This window comes from Nicotiana sylvestris, chromosome 2 (assembly GCF_000393655.2).
Source record: "Nicotiana sylvestris chromosome 2, ASM39365v2, whole genome shotgun sequence".
Taxonomy (NCBI): Eukaryota; Viridiplantae; Streptophyta; class Magnoliopsida; order Solanales; family Solanaceae; genus Nicotiana; species Nicotiana sylvestris.
Genome location: NC_091058.1, coordinates 117,960,032 through 117,979,721, shown reverse-complemented (window position 1 = coordinate 117,979,721; position 19,690 = coordinate 117,960,032). Strand labels below are relative to the sequence as shown.

The 19,690-nt window shown below is 35.7% G+C and overlaps 1 protein-coding gene across 1 annotated transcript; it reads right to left on the bottom strand.

Moving 5' to 3' along the window:
• Nucleotides 1-9,118: 9,118 nt before the first annotated feature.
• LOC104216537 (uncharacterized) lies at nucleotides 9,119-18,089 on the bottom strand. The gene is made up of 13 exons (XM_009766607.2): nucleotides 17,953-18,089; nucleotides 17,566-17,790; nucleotides 16,720-16,849; nucleotides 16,532-16,634; nucleotides 15,114-15,237; nucleotides 13,682-13,747; nucleotides 12,795-12,833; nucleotides 12,272-12,352; nucleotides 12,101-12,148; nucleotides 11,355-11,405; nucleotides 11,167-11,235; nucleotides 10,360-10,602; nucleotides 9,119-9,880 (listed from the first exon to the last, which is right to left on the bottom strand). Exons 2-13 carry the CDS (start codon nucleotides 17,713-17,715, stop codon nucleotides 9,632-9,634), a joined length of 1,353 nt encoding a protein of 450 aa, XP_009764909.1. The 5' UTR covers nucleotides 17,716-17,790; nucleotides 17,953-18,089; the 3' UTR covers nucleotides 9,119-9,631.
• Nucleotides 18,090-19,690: the final 1,601 nt, after the last annotated feature.

Here is a 19,690-nt window from a genome sequence, read left to right as displayed (position 1 = left end):
AGGCCAACGACCATTTTTTAAACTTTTGTAACGACTAAAATTTTTTTTGGAATATTTATTTTTTAAAATAGTTGTTGGACCCGTTTAGGACCGGTTGAACCGGCCCACTTAGCAGCCGTCCCCGGGCCCAAACGGTACCAGTCTCACGAGCTTTTTTAGGGGACGACCCACTTAGCAGCCTACTCCACCTGGTCCCGGGTTTAAACGGTTAGGCTTGTTTAGGCCCGCGAGGCCCACTACCCATATGGGCTTGCGGGCCTAGGCCGGGTACGGGCCTAACCGGCCCACATGCCAACTCTAACGCCATGTTCTTAACATTTACACTGCACATATGAAGTTAAGTATACGACATGACACTTTGTCCTTAATATTTACATAGCATTCATGAAGTTAAGGACATCATGTCCTAATATTTATACAACACTCATAAAATTAAGGACACTATGTCCTTAATATTTACACTACACACATCAAGTTAAGGACACCATGTCTTTAACATTTGCATTGCACATATGAAGTTAAGGACATTATAACATTTACACTCTACACATGAAGTTAAGGACGTCATGTCCTTAACATTTACACTGCACATATGAAGTTAATGACATGATATGTCACTTTGTACTTAATATTTACATAGCATTCATAAAGTTAAGGATATCATGTTCTTAATATGACAGAGATATTTTCGTCCAGGCAGATAAAAATTTATTAAGCACTGGCTAATGAGTAAATACATTTTAAATAGTGGCTAAAAAGTTGTCACGGCCCAAAATCCAATAAAGGTTGTGATGCTGTCAGACACCTCTGTCAGGCAAGCCAATACTAAATAGTTAATTAAACTCTCATTTTAATACATTTGAAATCATAAATTTCCTTTAATTTAACTAATAAAAGATAATCTTCACAAAATAAATAAATAAAAGTGCTTATAATTTTCAATACTGAATATCCCGTAATCACCCTAGAACCCGGTGTCACAAGTGCATGAGCATCTACTAGGAATTTACAGTAACATACAATGACTGTTCGGAATAAAGTTTGGACAGAAAGAAAATACACTACTCTGAAAGAGACTCTGCTGGTTGCGGGTCGTCTCTAGAGATGCAACTCACCCAAGTCTTTGTATCAACCATGCCTCTGCGCCTACTAGGTCACCAGACATGCATGTGCCTATGCAACAAAAATGCACAACAAGTGTAGTATGAGTACGAAAACAACGCGTACCCAATAAGTATCCAGTCTAACCTCAAAAAAAGTAGTAACGAGGGGTCGACTTCGACACTTACTAGTGATCCAATAATATCAGGTACAGTAATAAAGTGAATAAATATGAAACGGAGTAAATATATGGAATAAGCAAGTAAAAAATATGTGATACAATCCCCTTCTTTATAATTTTACTCAAGCTCTCAGCTAGCAAGTTCCCTCCGTAACCAGAGCATATATATATATATATATATATATATATATATAGTGGATTTCATCAAAGAGGTTGTCATATTCTAAATCAGGGAAAACACCCTCAGATATACTGGCTTCTTGCCAAATATTACGCACGATTCCATGAGGATAATATATATAGGAAATGTCGAGGCGTACGGCCCAATCCAACATAAAAGTAAACTGTGCACTATCGAGGGTCGAACGACATGGACCATAGATGCATCTATTAACCTGCCGAGGCGAACGGCCCGCTCCCATGAGAGTGTGGTACATAAATCATGCCAAGGCGAACGGCCCGATCCCATAAGAGTAGTAGAAGGAAATACCCCGCTCGTGAATCATACATGCGACGCGGTCAAATATAAATTTAAGGAATCACCCCGCTCGCGGATCATACTTGTGACGTGGTCAAACATAATTTTTAACATCTAAATCATATCTCTTTCTTGCATCTTTTTAAAGTAACGGAAATTCAGCTTGTAGCTTTTTAAGGAAATTACCCCGCTCGCGAAACATACATGCGACGCGGTTACACATAGATTTCCTTAAGCTATTATAATATTTTTCAATTCTTTTCGAAAATACGAAGTTCAAATGAAACCTTTTAAATCTTATATTCTTCAATTTCACTACTTTCAAAACATTTAATAAGCAAACTCAATCTCGCTACCTCTCAAGGCAAGCAATAAATATAACTCAATAACAATATCAACAAGGCATGATATAAGCCTAAAACTACCAGGACATAGGCATAGCTAGTAGCTACGTATGGACTCTCGTCACCTCGTGCGTACGTAGCCCCCATAAATAGAAGCACATAATCATTCAGTTCACCTATGGGGTTAATTCCCTCTTACAAGGTTAGAAAGGAGACTTACCTCACTCCGAAGTTCCACATCCGGCTTCCAAGCCCTTCCGACGACTCAAACCGATGACCAACGCTCCAAAACTACTCAATAATTGTGCAAACCCATAAATATATACTCAAACACTCATAACAATTCAATTTATATCAAATTCCAACTCCTCTCGAAAAGTTAACAAAATCGCCCTCAGACTCACGTGCCCGGATTCTGAAATTTTTCGAAGATAACGTTTACCATAACCTCACAAATTCAAATATATAATTTTCTCTCAATTTCATGCCTAAAATCGTGGTATAAATCCACGAATATCAATTTCTAGGTTTTCCTTGAAATCCCCAAATTTCTACAAATTTCCTTGTCTAAATCCATATATAAACCTTGTATTTACTCAAAATAGTAGACATCACTTACCTCATGCTTGGTGATGAAAATGGTACTCCAAAGTTGCTCCAAAATCGATTCCTATGAAAGAAATGAAGTGAAAATGAGCCAAAATTTCGATTTTAAAAGAACACTCCCCAGGCGACCCTTCATCGTGAACGCGGAACATCCCTCGCGTTCGCGAAGCTCAGAAATCTCATGCCCAGAAAATCCTTCTCCGCCTTCGCGACCCGCTGATCGCGTTCGCGAAAGCCAACTGCCTAGACCCATCGCGTTCGCGTTATCCTCTACGCATTTGCGTAGGCCAAATGTCCTTGGGCCCAGCTCTCCCTTACCTTCTTCGCATTCGCGTAGCCTTGGCCGCGTTCGCGAAGGCTTAACCAACTATTGCCTCGCGTTCGCGATGGCCAAACTCAGCATCCCCATCAACTCCTCTTTGCGAACGCGGCACTTCCTTCGCGTTCGAGAAGAAGGAAACCATACACCAACAAACAACAGTTCCAAAACAGCCCGAAATGCTCTGAACCCCCCCCTGGAAACACACCCGAGGCCCCCGGGACCCCTTTTAATCACACTAACCAGTCCTATAACATAATACGGATCTGCTCGAGGCCTCAAATCACATCAAAAATGCCGAAATTACGAATCGCAACTCAATTCAAGCTTTATGAACTTTAGAACTTCAAACTTCTATATTCGATGCCGAAACCTATCAAATCTCGTCTAATTGACCTCAAATTTCGCACACAAGTCATATTTGACATTATGGATCTATTCGAACTTCCAAAATCGGATTCCGACCCCAATATCAAAAAGTCCACTTCCGGTCAAACTCCTCAAAAACCTTCAAATTTCTATCTTTAGCCAAATGACTACAAAATGACCTACGGACCTCCGATCGTGCTCCCAACACCAGAATCACCATACAGAGCTATTCCCAGACTCGGAATCCTAAATAGACATTGATAACACTGAAATGCACTTCAACCCAAACTTATGAAATTCTTCCAAAAATGCTAACTTCCACAATAGGTGCCGAAACGTTCCCGGGTATTCCAAAACCCGATCCGGACATACGCCCAAGTACGAAATCACCATACGAACCTATTGGAATCTTCGAATCCCGATTCCGAGGTTGTTTACTCAAAAATTCAATCTTAGTCAATTCTTTCAACTTAAAGCTTCCGAAATGAGAATTCTCTTTCTAAATCAACTCCGAACTTCCCGGAATTCAATTCCGACCATGCGTACAAGTCATAATACATTAAGTGAAGCTACTCATGACCTCAAACTGTTGGACGATGTGCTAGAGCTCAAAACGACCGGTCGGGTCGTTACAAGAGTAAACACATCTCTAATTAGTGGCTAACTGTGCACTTCCTGATGTTGATCGATGTATTTTTTCCAATTTATATTTCAATGGCTCAATGGCATGTTCTTAATTTTTATGAAATTTTTGAGTGCCAAAAAGTAATAAAAATATCTAAGTGTTAGTTGAAATTAGTGTTTGCAATAAAAATATTTGGCATATGAAAAATAAATTGCAATCACAAAATAAGAGAAAAATATTTTTACTAATCAATTGTAAGTACAATTCTGTTTCTCTCTTGATTCTTCTCTCCTGATTATCTCCATGATTCGAGGGCTGAAGCAGCGTATTTCTCGAATGTAGGATGTGCAGACCTCCTAGAGATGTATTTGATCTCCAGCTTCTTGAACTATTTGATTGTTAAGAAGTATCCGACCATATTTTGATCTCTTTGTGAATATCCCAAGAGTTTGTGGGATTTTGAGACACCTCTTCAAGGAAATATGTATCCCTTTATATAGATGTGAGTTAGGGTTTAGGGTAGAGTAATGTCCAAGAACCCTAATAGACTCCTAGGATTTCAAGAGTCCTGTAGTATTTTTAATTTAAGATTTGGCTTGATCCCTTAGAATTTCGATGTCTACAAATGCCCCTTACTTCAAGGTTTGTAGGGGTGTAGGCTTGCCGAAACTTTAAGACGAGACTTGAAGTACTCGACCACCGCAACAAATGGTTTTGAAACTTGGAGTTTTCGATTTACAGGAGGAAGAGATGAAGGGTAGTACTGGTCCCACTGGGCGTGCCAATTTGTTTGCAATAACTTTAAAATTTGACATATGAAAAATAAATTGCAATCACAAAATAAGAGAAAAATATTTTTACTAATCAATTGTGAGTACAATTTTGTTTCTCCCTTGATTCTTCTTTCCTGATTGCTCCGTGATTCGAGGGCTGAAGCAGCGTATTTCTCGAATGTAGGATGTGCAGACCTCGTAGAGATGTATTTGATCTCCATCTTCTTAAACTATTTGATTGTTAAGAAGTATCCGACCATATTTTGATCTCTTTGTGAATATCCCAAGAGTTTGTGAGATTTTGAGACACCTCTTCAAGGGAATATGTATCCCTTTATATAGGTGTGAGTTAGGGTTTAGGGTAGAGTAACGTCCAAGAAACCCTAATAGACTCCTAGGATTTCAAAAATCCTGTAGTATTTTTAATTTAAGATTTGGCTTGATCCCTTAAAATTTCGATGTCTACAATTAGTAATATGAAGCTTAAAGTCTAGATATTATAAAGGAAAATGACTTTCGTCCATGAGAAAAGAAAGTTATTTTCCTCTATTTGATGAAAATTCTGTCAACCAAAACGTCAGAAAATGAATTCTTCATGAAAAAATATTTTTTCGAAAAATAACTTTCATCATATTAAACACACCCGAGAAAGGATAACTTTGGTTCACTATCTACAAGTACAAGGTATTGTTCTCACCATATCCTTTGTTTTCTCTCTCTATTCACTAGCTCTCACCTTAAAATGATTCCAAAGGAAACCAGTATGTTGGCTAAAGTATGACTTCCTACACTTGGGCGAGGAGTCTTGCAAAATAAGTGGGCGTTTGCAATTAAGAATTGTAAAATCTCGAAAAAAGTATAAAAATAACAAAAAATAAATCAAGTGAAAATGATATTTGAAAATTAGAATTGTGTTTGGAAATGAATACATTTTTGAGTTGTTTTTAAATTTTTGTGAGTGATTTGAAATAAAAATTTTGAAAAATAGCTTTTTGGAGTTTTTAAAAGTCCGTTTGGACATACAATTTTTTTTTTTTTTTGAAAACAATGTTTGGTTATTCCATTCTTACCAATTTTCCCTTTTTCACTTGAAAATGAGAATTTGCTAGTTTTTAGTTTTACAAATTTATCCTATATTTTAAAATTTTATAAAATGACCCCATCAGTTTTTCATCTTTGGCAGATACATCTTTGGCGACTGATGGTGGAACATCAGTCCTATTTGATACTTGAACTCTACCTACTGGAAGTTTGATTATATGGTTATGAGAAATATGTGGCTATACCCGCTTTTGTACCTTCTCTGTGTGTTAGTAGAATTAGAAAATATGATATTGATTTTACATCTTTTGTGTATTGCAGTAAAGCAGAATATGATAATAGTTAAACAATAGCATTTTATTGTTTATTTCAAGTAGGATAATAAAATTGGGGTGGTTTTGATATTTTTTACAAGTTGTGGGATATAAATCATGTTTCATGGTTTTAAAAAAAAAAATACATCCAAATATATTGCAAAAATTTTAACCAATCACAACTTCATCTTCAATTCAAATTTTCGTGAAATTCCAAATTTGATTTTTTTTTTTTTTGGAATTCATGTCCAAACGCCTACTAAAATTTTCGAAAAATTCTGAAATTCATCTTCAAGTGAAAACTAAAAATTTCATGGCCAACATTGTTTTTGAAAAAAGTGAACAAAATTTTATGGCCAAACGACCCCTAAATTTTTCTAATTTAAAATTTGTCATTTTGGCGAGTAATGTTTGCTACTTTGGTCCTCTAACTATTATGGTAAATTGCACGAGTGCTCTATTTGGTCGTCTTCATTTAACCAATACTCACTTTTTAATTTTTTTAAATTTGTACCCACTTTTTAAATAACTTCAAGCCTTTTTCTCCTCTTTCTTCTTCTTCTTCTTCTTCTTCGGGTGACAGTGATTTTATATGGTGTTTGTGAACATATTTTAAGGTAGTTTATGATGTTTTACACCGTTGAGTTGTTATTGCGCTTTTTTTAATTATTGCTTAGGGTTTCTTCTTTTTCTTAATTGCAAAATGGGTTCATTAGATTTATTGTTGTTTTGACAAATTGATGGTTGGGGTATGTTCTTGATGATATTTGGAGGTTGGTTTCAAATTTGAGCTCATTTGGAGTAGATTTATGTATTAATAGTAGTATATTGGATTGTTATAATTGAAGAGCAAATTTATATTTTTGGGCAATTTGCACTTCAGGCCTATTTGGCCTTAAGTTCTTGAAAACGTTAGTTGCACTTCAGACCTATTTGGCCTTAAGTGCATCTGAAGTGCAATTTTTTTACTTTAGACTTATTGGCCTTAAGTGTAGAAAAACGTTTGTTGCACTTCAGACCTTTTGGCCTTAAGTTCCTGTAAAGTACAATTTTTCACTTCAGACTTATTGGCCTTAAGTACTATTTGAAACCATTGGTTACACTTCAGACCTATTTGGCCATAGAGCATCTGAAGTGCAATTTTTCACCTCAAACTTATTGGCATTAAGTATAGGAAAACGTTTGTTACACTTCAGACCTTTTGGCCTTAAGTGCATCTAAAGTGCAATTTTTCACTTCATATTTATTGGCCTTAAGTGCATGAAACTATTGGTTGTACTTTAGACCCATTTGGCCTTAAGTGCACCTGAAGTGCTTTTTTTCACTTCAGACCCGATAAGTCTGAAGTTGATCATAAAGTGGGTAGGCTTGCAAATTATTTTGCAAAGTGGGTATAAGTTCAATTGCGACCCAAAACCGGGTATAGATGGAAAAGCCCCACTATTACGGCTTATATATTTCAATTCCCACTGTTAAAGTTCATTTACAAAAATCAAAATTCGGTTTGACACGAACTTCATTTTAGGCGTAATGGCTTCTGAGCCACTTAAACTTGCACCGGATTTTAAAGCCGATACATGACCTTTCGATTTTCCCATTTCAAAAAATATCAAAACCATTCCGACAAGGTTTCCATCGGAAAAAATGGCATCTCGGTGACACTCGTCAAAATCAAAATTAACAGACCTCCTTGAAAATTTGCAGTAATTTCGTAGTCTCTACCGGCCAAAGAAGATCACCGAAAATGTTGTCACCACCATATCTGTCGTCAACTGAGAAAATGAGATAGGCCAACCAATGCCAAAATGATTAGTTTGTGGAGAAATAAAGGCTGGTCACGGGATTGTTCAAAGTCGCAATGAAGAGAAAGGAGGTGGGGGTGGTGGGATCGGAAAGAAATTGCAGGGAGAAAGAAATTGAGGGAGATGAGAGGGGGGGGGGGTTGTAAGGAAGAAGATAAGAAAGGGGGTTTCGGGGAGGGATTTAGGATTCAGTTTTTTTTTTTAATTTTTTATTTGCTTGTCATTTATTTACTTTTCCTTTTTCTTATTTAGATTTAATATTTTTAAGTTTAGTAATCCGAGTGACGCTCTTTTTCGGCGTGATTAACACGCACTTTGACCACGTCAGTTGTGCTACTGCCACATAAGCATAGTCAAAGGTTAGAGTCGTTCACTTATAAGTAATCGATTGAGTTGGGGTATTAAAATGGGAAAATCAAAAGTTTATATATCGATTTTAAAATTCGGTGCAAGTTTATATGTAATCACTAATGTATTTTAGGTGGAGCATGTTATCACAAAATTGTGTGACCAGAAAATGAAAAGCCATTATCTCTTTTTTGTTGGGTCGAAAATCCATTATCATCATAGCGGTATTTTTATGGCCTATAGCTTGTTTGACCAAACTTCTCCAACCCTAAAAGCACCTTTTTATAGCAAGAAAAAGTATTTTTTTCAAAGTTGAAGTGTTTGGCCAAGTTTTTGGAAGAAAAAAAGGTGCTTTTGAGGAGAAGCAGAAGCAGTTTTGGATACGCAGAAAAAAATAACTTCTCTCCACAAGCACTTTTTTGAAAATTACTTTTGAGAAAAATACTTAAAGCAATTTTTGAAAGCTTGAACAAACACTAATTGCTGCTCGAAAGTGCTTTTCAAATTAATTAGCCAAACACAAACTGTTTCTCACCAAAAATACTTTTGAGAAAATCACATTTAAGAAAAAACACTTATCAAAATAAGTTAGAATTTTGCAGCTCGGCCAAACCAGCTATTATACTATTACTGCTTTACTATTTCTAGTAATATGGTCAAAGCTATAAACATAAATATTCGCAAGATTCATTTGCTCTTTACAGAATCCTGCGTTTGGAATATTACTTTTCCAGCAACCCCACAAAGATAGATACCATCATTTTTCACGATAAACTATTATAACATCCAATATTAAAGAAAAACTTGCAATATGATGAGAAAATAAACTGACCAAATTTAACAATGAATGGCTAAACCCGTCTGAATTCATCCTTCATTTACAACAAAGCATACATTATCTACGTGGGCATGTACTTAAAATAATCGTCATCAATATTTGAAGAACATTCTACAAAGACGGGAAGGATGATTCTTTTTCCTCTTTTTCTTCCCTTGTCCTAAATTGGAAATATTTGTACAATTGAGCAGAGAGATGCTTTCATTTCTTAACTACGTAAGAAACAAAAAAAAATTGGTACACCCTGACCCTGCAGCTGCAAAATCAAGCAGGCAAACCACCACAGCAAAGTTGCTCTAAGCATTCTATGGCATTTGCCCCTAGTACATCTGTAAATATTTTCTTGCCTTTTCAAAGTCCATGAACAGGTCTCGGTTCTTCGATTATCACTGGCTCAAAATTTCCCCTTCTATCTTTAGCATCATCCTTGCAAATATCATACGCATGCATAGGTTTTAAGGGGATTGAGACACAAGTTCATGAAGGCTTACATCACTGATGTGCAGAATGTCGGGACTTTGGTGGAACATATAGAGTATCACCGCACTCAATTGGTGTATGGCTAAGTGGATTCCATCTATCAAACACGATACGGCCACCTCGCCCCATCCTTCCGCGAAAATTAAATGTGTGCGCATGTAGGTCATTTGGTGTTGGAGAACCTGGAGGTATAATACCTGCAGCTGACAATTTGTCTGGGTCTAGAGGTTTTGTGAATAGCAAAGGTGGCTCGTTCGGATCCTACATAACCCAATGAAATGCAGAAGTTTAGTCACAAAATTAATGTTAACAAGTGGATTAATAGCCTGTTTGGGCAAGCTGGAAAAATCAGCTTATTTTGAGAAGTGTTTTTTTCAAAAGTACTTTTGGCGAGAAGCAGTTTGTGTTTGGCTAATTAATTTACAAAGCACTTCTAAGCAGCAATTAGTGTTTGACCAAGCTTTTAAAAAGTGCTTCTAAGTATATTTTTTTCAAAAGTGTTTCTCAAAAAAGTGCTTTTGAGGCTTCTGATTCTCCTCAAAAGCACTTTTTTCCTCACAAAAGCTTGGCCAAACACTTCAAATTTGGAAAAAAAAGCACTTTTTTCTTGGGCAAACAAGCTATTAGTTTAGATAGATCTCACAACTGACATGCAAAGTAATACAAACATAACTTATGAAAACACGTGTTCTATAGGGTAAAAGTACTAAAGGAAGCAACTTAGGAATGTAGGTAACCACCAATTTATGCAGCCATCCAACCGGCACGTGTCGTCGCTTGAACTCTCGCCTCATGATTCCAGGAGAAGCTATCACCGGTTTGGATTCGGGGAAGGTTACATTTTGTGCTATATGACGACCATGTGGACGGCTAATAGTAGGATCATCAGAGTCGACAAATTCATCCTCACTTGAAACAACCTTACTTGGGAAGGAAGGAAATTCAGGTAGAGCCAAGGTATCCCCAAAAAGATCACTTTCATTCTGAAATTCAGGAAAGTTACATTTATTAGATCAAAGTAACATTCAACATGAATAACCTCAAACCATAAAGCCCTGAGGAGGATAACCAGTTACATTTGGTACTGGAAAAGGTCTAATGATATCGTAATATGGCTAAACGGGACACAGTCACACAGATAAGGAATATCCGCCTCCAAATTTAAGTGATCTACTGCAGTAAAAAGCTATTTCCACTCCAATCTATCAGGTTTTCCTTCCTTCTTTTTATTTTATTTTTTAAAAAAAGAAGCTAGTGCCACTCCATTCAGCAAAACCAACTTTTGATAGGCAGCTGAATTTCTTTTCGGCACAGCAGTAACAAATTTATCCACAGCTACATGCAAGATTCTAATAAAGCCTCAATTCATCAAACTTCAAATGCAATCATAATAAAGCTTAGAGCAGATGCATTCAATCTGTTTCCAGTTTAGACATAATAAGAAATAAAATAGAAAACTATTAAATGATGCTCTCATTACTGCTGGTAGGTATATTAGGGTAAAAATCATGACAAATAAAGAAGATGGCGACCCTCCCCCTGCATACCTTGTGTTTCATTTGAAGTCTCTGGAGATTAATCTCACTCTCAATAACCTCTCGCTTCTTCTCCTCTCTCTGCACACAATAACATCAAGGAACATGAATGCTGCTTACTATGCAGATCATAAGGACTCAATTTGTATAGGTCAGTATTGTCATGAAGTATACATTAGCAATTGTTAAGAAAGACAAACCTTGATGAGAGCCTCAAGGATGATCTTTGCTTGGTCAAGATTGCGCCTAACCTGGACAATGTCTGGACAATGTGAGACGATATAATAAATATCCAATGGGACATTTTATTGGAAAAGACCAATTCACACATAGCATCAATTCTTCTATAGTCAGTTAAGCATTCAGAATACAGTTTACCCCCTAAACAAAGTACATTATCCTCCACAAAGAAAATCATGTTAGGGAACAGCTATTAGTTTCTTAGATCATTATTATTAGGTACTAAACTATCACAACATAAGTCTACATAAAAAAAGGTTCTATTAGGCAAACAAGAAAGACTGATAAAATACTCCTTCAATAAGAAATGATGTGAGCCCTAGACCGTTGGCAAGAACAAATGGTAGTATGCAATTGAAGAGTCACCATCATCTTAGACAAGATGTCTAGATCCATTAATGGGCAAAGCGAGATTGATGTACAAAAACTGCAATAAATGGCATGGTTGCAATTCATGCCAAACCTAATGCAATGCTGCTAGATCGGAATGAAGGAAATGAGGGTGGTATCATCTAGTGGCAAAGAAGCTTATGATTCTGGGTGCAGCTGCACTGGGGATGATGATAAGCAAGATATGACATGGGAGGATCACCATGGCCAATACACAGGGAACTGTCAAGATAGAAAACAACAGGGAGAACCCCAGTAGTATTTCAATTAAGAGGTCACATCAAGAAACAAAAGCTAAAATTGTCCTTGGGTTCACCTGGCGAAGCTTTTCAAATGACTGTGCATTGTTTTCCCTCCTTTGCATCTGTTAAAGAAAAAAGGATGCCATAAATTCTCCATTAACACAAACAAAATGCCATGAGTATCAAATTGTCAACGTCGAAAATTTGACACAATAAGGTTGGAACATAGTCATAAAATGGCATACCCTCCTTGTATGAAGTCTGTGGGCCTTCTCCCTTGGCCTAAATACATTATATGGATTCGTGTCGTTAACTGGCGGAGGAGGCTGAAATCATGAAAGCAATGAACAGTAGTCAGTAGATAATCAACAGCAGCAAATGAAGTCACATTAAAGAACATCAAATCTTCATTTCTTTCAGTAAGTTCAAATATTCATTTTGCTTTTTCTTCCAATAAGTTCAAAAGTTTACTACACTATAATAAAGATAAGAACTGCACTATTTTTTATTAAGTATAGACAAAACCAGTAATCATTGTTTTGCCCGAGGCAGAATTTAAGATTTTTGCTGAAAGTATCAGTCAAACAGGGCTGTCGATGCAGAAATACTGCGAAAAACAGAATAAAGAAGCAGACAAGAGGTTCACTGTACAATCTTCCACATAGATGAGGTTAATAAACACAAATAAATTGTGCCAAGTACTACATAGTAACAAGTGCAATATTAATTTAAAAGCGCTTATACACAAATTGAGAAAGTTGAACTGACCTGCAAACGCCGAAGAACAGGCTTCTGCCACCGCTCCCGCTGATAGAAAAGAAACAGAGATTCCCAATAAAAAGAGAAGGATACATGAGGATTCATCTTTAAAACCACATATAAATGGACACCATTAACGCTGATAAAAAGCAAACACCAAAGGCACTAGTAGTCAGGCATTTGGAGCTTTCATATTAAATAGGATACATCAAAATCAATCAATGTGTTCCAGAATTTCTGATTAAAGACTAGAACATACAAGTTAGAGGACAAATTTTCATGTTTTACTCCGCATAAACATTTGCGGAGATGCAACAAGATGCTTTTAACCCATTCTCAAATCCATTTCCAATTAATCTCTTTATCTCTGCAAAATACACAAACTTATGGAACGCATACGATAGGATGCTCATAATACATCCTCAAACTATTTTCCAATTAAGAAAACACAAACTTCTTCAGAATAGAGGACAAAAGAACAAGGTCACAAGGTGTAAATGAAAAGACTCAGATTCTTTGACTACAAATCCAGCAACAGAGTCTTCTATCAAAATCAGCAATTCCACAACCTTCAACAAGTTCCTCATCAGAAGTCACATCTGCTAATAAACATCAAAATAAAATAGTTGCAGGCATCCCACCCATCATTCAAACTTTTGCCCCATAAAAGGTTACATTTGATTTAGCACCTATAGACTGAAGCATCTAACATTAAGAAATGACCTCAGATCTTACAAGAGAAGTAATCTGTAAGAGAATAACAGGAAAACATGCTTATTCAGTAGAATACGAACTTTTTGCATATATCAGACTTTGTGCATATAAACAGATTTTTCTTTTGATGAACATTGTGTTCACCAAAATTCTACAACTGTAAAGTGGAGAGAAATGTATACCTTATCCTTCCAGTAATTATAAATAGACTGGAACACTCCATATTTAATAGACAAAGATTGCAAGGCCTGAATTTCTCAACAAAAAAAAGGAAAAAAAGATGAATAAGTAAGAATACTAGACTGCAATAGATCCAGAGAAGCAAAATAATCTCATAAAGGAAATAATTCATAACAGCTAAGAATAGGACTATCCAAAAGCAGAAAATTCATGTACAAGTTATGCTGTTGATACTGAAGAAACAAACATATTTTCCAAGGTCAGCGACGAAGATACAGAATCCACATATCTTATAAATCGACATAAATTGCAGAACTTACGCATTTTCAGTGAAAAATCAATTATTGAACATCTAACAAGTTTCTCTTTTTTCTGCCGAACAGATTAAATATATACTAGAGCATGATATCTGACTTAAACTGTTAAACATGTAAGTATTTTACTTTACATGTCAATATCATTGGTCACTACTCACCAGATCTCTAGTACCAAAAAGTTTCGACAAATAGGAGACAGCATTTTTAATCAGAATGGAGGAGACTAAGCAGTATTGTCCGACTATAATGATCCAAATGCAATCAAAAGTTAAAGCTTAAATCCACAATGATGAATTATCCCAGCTTTCTTATTCATAAAATTTAAAATAAAAAAAAATAAAGAAAAACAAAAAAATAAAAATTCCAGCTTCTTAAGTTGACACTAATAGGTGTTAATTTGCACAGATCATTAATGCAGACTTTGAAATGTAGCTATCCTCTGCGCAACAAATATTCGTTTTCTCATAAATTTAACAAATAAATACAACAAATAGAGAAAAGAGTCCATGTAACCGTTACATTTAAGAAATGAAACTCTTTGAGCTAATTGAAATCATCCTTTGACGTCAAAGACCAAAAGCTACACAAAAATACTCATCCGCCAGTTGATCCTGCTATATGTCTAATAATCTCAGTGCATCCTAAGGCCATCTACTTTCGTAAAACATTCTTTTAAAGAATGTAAATAAAAAGAAAGAAAGAAAAAAAGAACAGGGACGTTACTGCGCATTAGAAGCAGATTAATCATGACGATCATTGAAAACACCCCCGTAATCCCAATTAAGAAACATGTATATTTTCGGATTAATTGTTCAAAAAGAGAATGCAAAAGCTAAAAGGATTAAAATAGCAGGAAATGGCTCTAGTTGTTCGTATAATGATGGAAGATTTTTTAGCTTTTAAGTAGCTTGTAACAGTCATGCAAATTAGTATAGGAGTTAGCTAAAACAATGAACATGAATTCTACAGTAGGTCCACAGATAACTACAAACATATAAAGTTCTTATTAGAGCAAACAATATCAGAAAACTACAAAGTAGACTCTTTAAATAACAAAGCAACACGCCAAAGTCAAACCTGCAAAATTAATGGACTAACAAGAAGAATTAGTTTTCACCTCAACAGCAGCATCAAAACTTAGAAGCACAGGAACTGGAGAGCCAAGAGTAGTTGCTATAACTCCGGCTCTTTCTCGGGCTTTGTGATCTAAAACTTCTAGTTTGTACAGGATAGTCTCCAACCTGTATCAGGAAACAGAAGTGATTCATTGACTGTGATCAATAAACAAAATTCAAGTCATGAATAAGGCATATAATATTGAAAGAGAAAAGAACTGAACGAAATGCATAGAGCATAGACAATTTACAATCTTTCCAGGGATGAAAGCATCAGAAACCTGAAGCTAAATACAGAATAAGATGAGAATGATTAAAGGGACTGAAAGCAACTTGAGGGAGAAGGAAAAGGCTGTGTCAATGAGTCGGAGAGCAACAGACATGCTAGCTCTAGGAAGAAAAATTGGGTCTAGTACTTGGCTTATGGTATGGAAGGATATACTAGAAGGAAAGTAAGTGTATATGCTTGATGTGTCTAGGAAGAAAGGTAATGCCATACAACTTTTGCAACTTCAACACAAAAGGAAGTAGTTTCTTCCATGTGGCAACCAACATGCCAGAATAGGACTAACAGACAAAATAATGAAATCCGACTCTGACATCAATGGAAGGTCAAGGAAGGTCTGAAGAGCCCCAGGTTTATAAGTTTTGACTTTAACATCAAATCCACCATCACAGTCCCAATGTCATAAGTGGCTTTGCTGGCTTTGTCTCTCTAGAGCCTGGTCAAGATGCCACAAGATTTGCTTGGAGCACTTCAAAGCTAATGTCAGTTTGCACAGTCAAAGCACGTTCTCACAGTTGATATAATAACGAAACGAATTTTATTTATGAAAAAAAAAAGACCCTCTTTGTGAAACACCATAATTTGAGCTTATCCTTCACTTGGTGGTTTTCTTTCACTATAAGCATGGACGTTCCTAGTCCCTTTATGGTTTAGCTAATTAGTTAAGTGTATAGCTTAAGGCACTGTGCTATGACTACAAAATTGCTTCTGCCCACCTTATTCTCTCTTCCTTATACCTGGACCGCTGGGTAAGCTAAGCTCTCTGGTGCATTGGCCATAGTGTGATGCTTGCCTATAAATTACAGCTATAATGTATATTCCAAAGAAAAAATCCATTATCCTGAGATAGATTTTAGCATCTCTTACTTTTGTTCTTCTAACATATGCTCACAAGTACCAGATTTAATTACTGTCTGTGAATGAAAACATATCCAACTTGCGGTGGCAGGAGACATGACAAGATTAAACAGAGAAGAATTCGCACTCAATTGAAACAAAAAATAAAGGATGGACCAACCATAAGGAAGAAATAGATGGTACGTGTGTTGAAGGAAGCTATTTACATGTGTGTGTGTGTGTGTGTATTTAAATGTAATAGAATAGGTACAAAGAAGCATGGTTTAAAATCTTTACTTTTCGGCTGCAAGAACCTTTCTTTCTCTGTTGAACTCTTGAAGCCAGTCTTCATCCTCATTGTCAAGATCATACTCAACAAATTCTCCAATCTCAGCCCGAGCTACAGTAAATTTAACAAAGTATCAATATTTTCTAGCAACTCAGATGTAAAACGAGTGTACCCTCCAGTACACCTACGCACGTACCTCCTCTAGCATGTATATATGATGTCGGCTGAGCAAAAGTGGGTGAATAATCTCTTTCATATGTATCCACAATCACAGATTCAGGAGTAGGTATTTCAGGAGCCAACTTCTTGCTAGAAGTTTGTGGTACCTAAACAATAAATTATTTCCAACATAATAAGCTTAGCTACGGACACAATTCACCAGAACAGCAATACCCAAATTATCATACTTACTGTGCATCATGATTAAGACCAAGTACATTATGAAAATTTCGATGGTCTAACCTTCAAAGACAACTTGGGACAGTTAATATAAAACAATAAATTGTTTCCAACATAATAAGCTTAGCTACGGACACAATTCACCAGAACAGCAATACCCAAATTCTCATACTTACTGTGCGTCGTGATTAAGACCAAGTACATTATGAAAATTTCAATGGTCTAACCTTCAAAGACAACTTGGGACAGTTAATATGAAACAAGGGGTTTAAGATGTGGATTGGAGTTATATGCACTGGATGTGCAATAATTTTTATACGCAATCAATATAATTTAACCTATTATAACAGGTCATAACAGGTATTAACACGCAATTTACCAATAGGTTACCAACCAATGCTATTAAATACAATTACCTGCAATTACTTTTAAGTCACCTGATTGCGTAAGTAGAACTTAAACTCTTAAAATATAAAATGTTAGTGAGAGTTAGTTAAACTGAACACTTAATTATGAACAATTCATGCATGCAAAATTAATATATATATATATATATATATATGTATATATATATATATATATATCCATCTAATGAAACATTCAGTGCAATGAAGCATTAAACTGCAAGAATTAAGCTCGAAACCTCATTTTCTGTAGCTTCAGCAGCGAGACGAAGAATGAGGTTCCGCGTATTAGTCTGGCCATCATCATCCTCAAAATCCTTGATAGATTTTAAAATTGGCAACTTCTTGTGAATGTCAAGTGGACGCGGCCTAAATGAGAGTCTACTCATTCTCAACTCAGCTCATTCTCCATACAAAAATTCTCTCTTTTCTACTCTTTATCAAGTTTCAGCTCAGCTTCCAACCTTTTTAAAAGAAGCAAAACCAAGTAAGCTACAAACTCATCAATATTAAACAAAATAAACATTATGAGTTCACTTAAGGTTTCAGTGATTCAGCAGAGTACGACTCGTCCGAGTTATCCGAGTCGACTCATTGACAACAATAACGGTCGATTTTTTCTTTACCTGTTGGTTCTCCACAGGGTGAAGGATTTTCGTTTGGAAAGAGAAGCGAATGGTTTTCCGTCGGGGGGTGGCCGAGGGTTTCTATACCGGTGAACTGCCGGAGAAGAATGGAGAGTTAGTTAATTCCGGGGGCTTAATTAGGGCAATTTAAATGGGGGGTTTTTGAGAAGAGAGGGAATTTGGGAGTTGTTCGGGTTAACTCCGGACCCGTATAGTTTTGGTCATAAATTCGTGTGGCTGGTCCAAAGTTGCATTATTATATGAATCAACCAATGAGAGTACGTAATTGTTTGAATTCTAGTTTAAGAGCCCGTGTGGGTTGGCTTTTTTAAGCCTTTTTTAATGCTGGAGCTGATTTATTAAATAAGTAATTACGTATTTGGATGAAACTGATATTAAGCAGCAGAAGTGTTTGGTGAAAAAAAGTTGAAAAGCATTTTTCCGATTAAAATGACTTAAATACCCTTAAGTTGTTTATTACATGATTTTCAATTCCCGAATGATTCAAAAACAAATATAATTTATGTTTCAGTTTAATATTCATGCAAAATTTATTAGATAACATTATTTTTAATAAAATTATATTGTGATAAGCTAAAATACAATCATAAGCTAAAATAAAACAATTATTAATTTGAACAAAATTCATTACATTATAAGGAATAGAATAAAGAATAATCGTTAGGTTCATATTTGAATATAAAGAACGAGAGAAATTTCGAATCTGCGCAACATATGTTATTGAATAATATTAACGTTTTCCCCTTTTAAAACACAATGCTTCTTATTTCTTTTTCAAGAGATTGAGAAATAATTAGGAATATACCCAGATCTCTAATTATATAACAAGATGCAAAAAAACTTAGCAAATAATTTAAGAAAGTAAAAGAAACTTTCTACCATAAATGGTGCCAATTGCCAATCTGATTGTTCTTAGACGGTAGAGGAAGTCAAGGGGTTGAAAAAATGGTGAGTGAATGAATTGTGAAGAACGGTAGATTTTAGGTTTTTGTTTTAGAGTATTTTAAGGATTATAATAAAATATTAGGATAAAATAGTAAAATTATTGGTCAAACCAAAGGTGCTTATAAGTCATAAATCATAAGTTAGGGGTGACCAACTTATGACTTATGACTTATTTTGGCTTATAAGCACTTTTGACGTTTCCTAAACACGTAGATAAGCTAAAAAATGCTTATAAGCTAGTTTGGTCACCTTATAAGCTTAACCAAATACCCTCTAAAAGTTGGACATGTATTTCTCTTTTTTGGTGGAAATACTTTTATGTAAAAATATTGTATATCAAAATTTGTTGGTGACTTGGATGCTTTTCAAACAAAAGTTGTAAAAAGATTGAATTGTTATAAAACAATAAAAGAAAGAAGATGTATTGCAGTAGGGAGAGAATTTTTATTGATTTGAGATGAATTATAATAGAATACTTAATTCAAATTAATTTTTTTTGAATCCTTTTATTCGCGAGGAGCTGGATGAGAAGAAACTCTCACGTCCGGTTCTGTAGTAGAGATGGAATTCAGAAACAAGCATCAACTATAACCCCAAAAGAACCAGACTCCGTAAATAACATAGAGGAAGAATGAAGGGAATATCTCATCAAGGTAATCATAATTCTTTTGGTAAATATGCTCTTTAGGCACTTGAACCTGCTTGGATTACATCTAGATAAATAGAAGCAGGTCGACGAGCAATGACACGAAATGCACGTCATGGTGGAAAA

Excerpts from the sequence above, each read along its gene's own strand:
- LOC104216537 (XM_009766607.2), bottom strand. The coding sequence starts at position 17,715 with ATGAGTAGACTCTCATTTAGGCCGCGTCCACTTGACATTCACAAGAAG. Across the intron at positions 15,238-16,531 it reads AAGGTTCTTGCAGCCGAAAA|GTTGGAGACTATCCTGTACA; the intron begins GTAAAGATTTTA and ends TTCCTGATACAG. Across the intron at positions 13,748-15,113 it reads GTTTTGATGCTGCTGTTGAG|GCCTTGCAATCTTTGTCTAT; the intron begins GTGAAAACTAAT and ends TGAGAAATTCAG.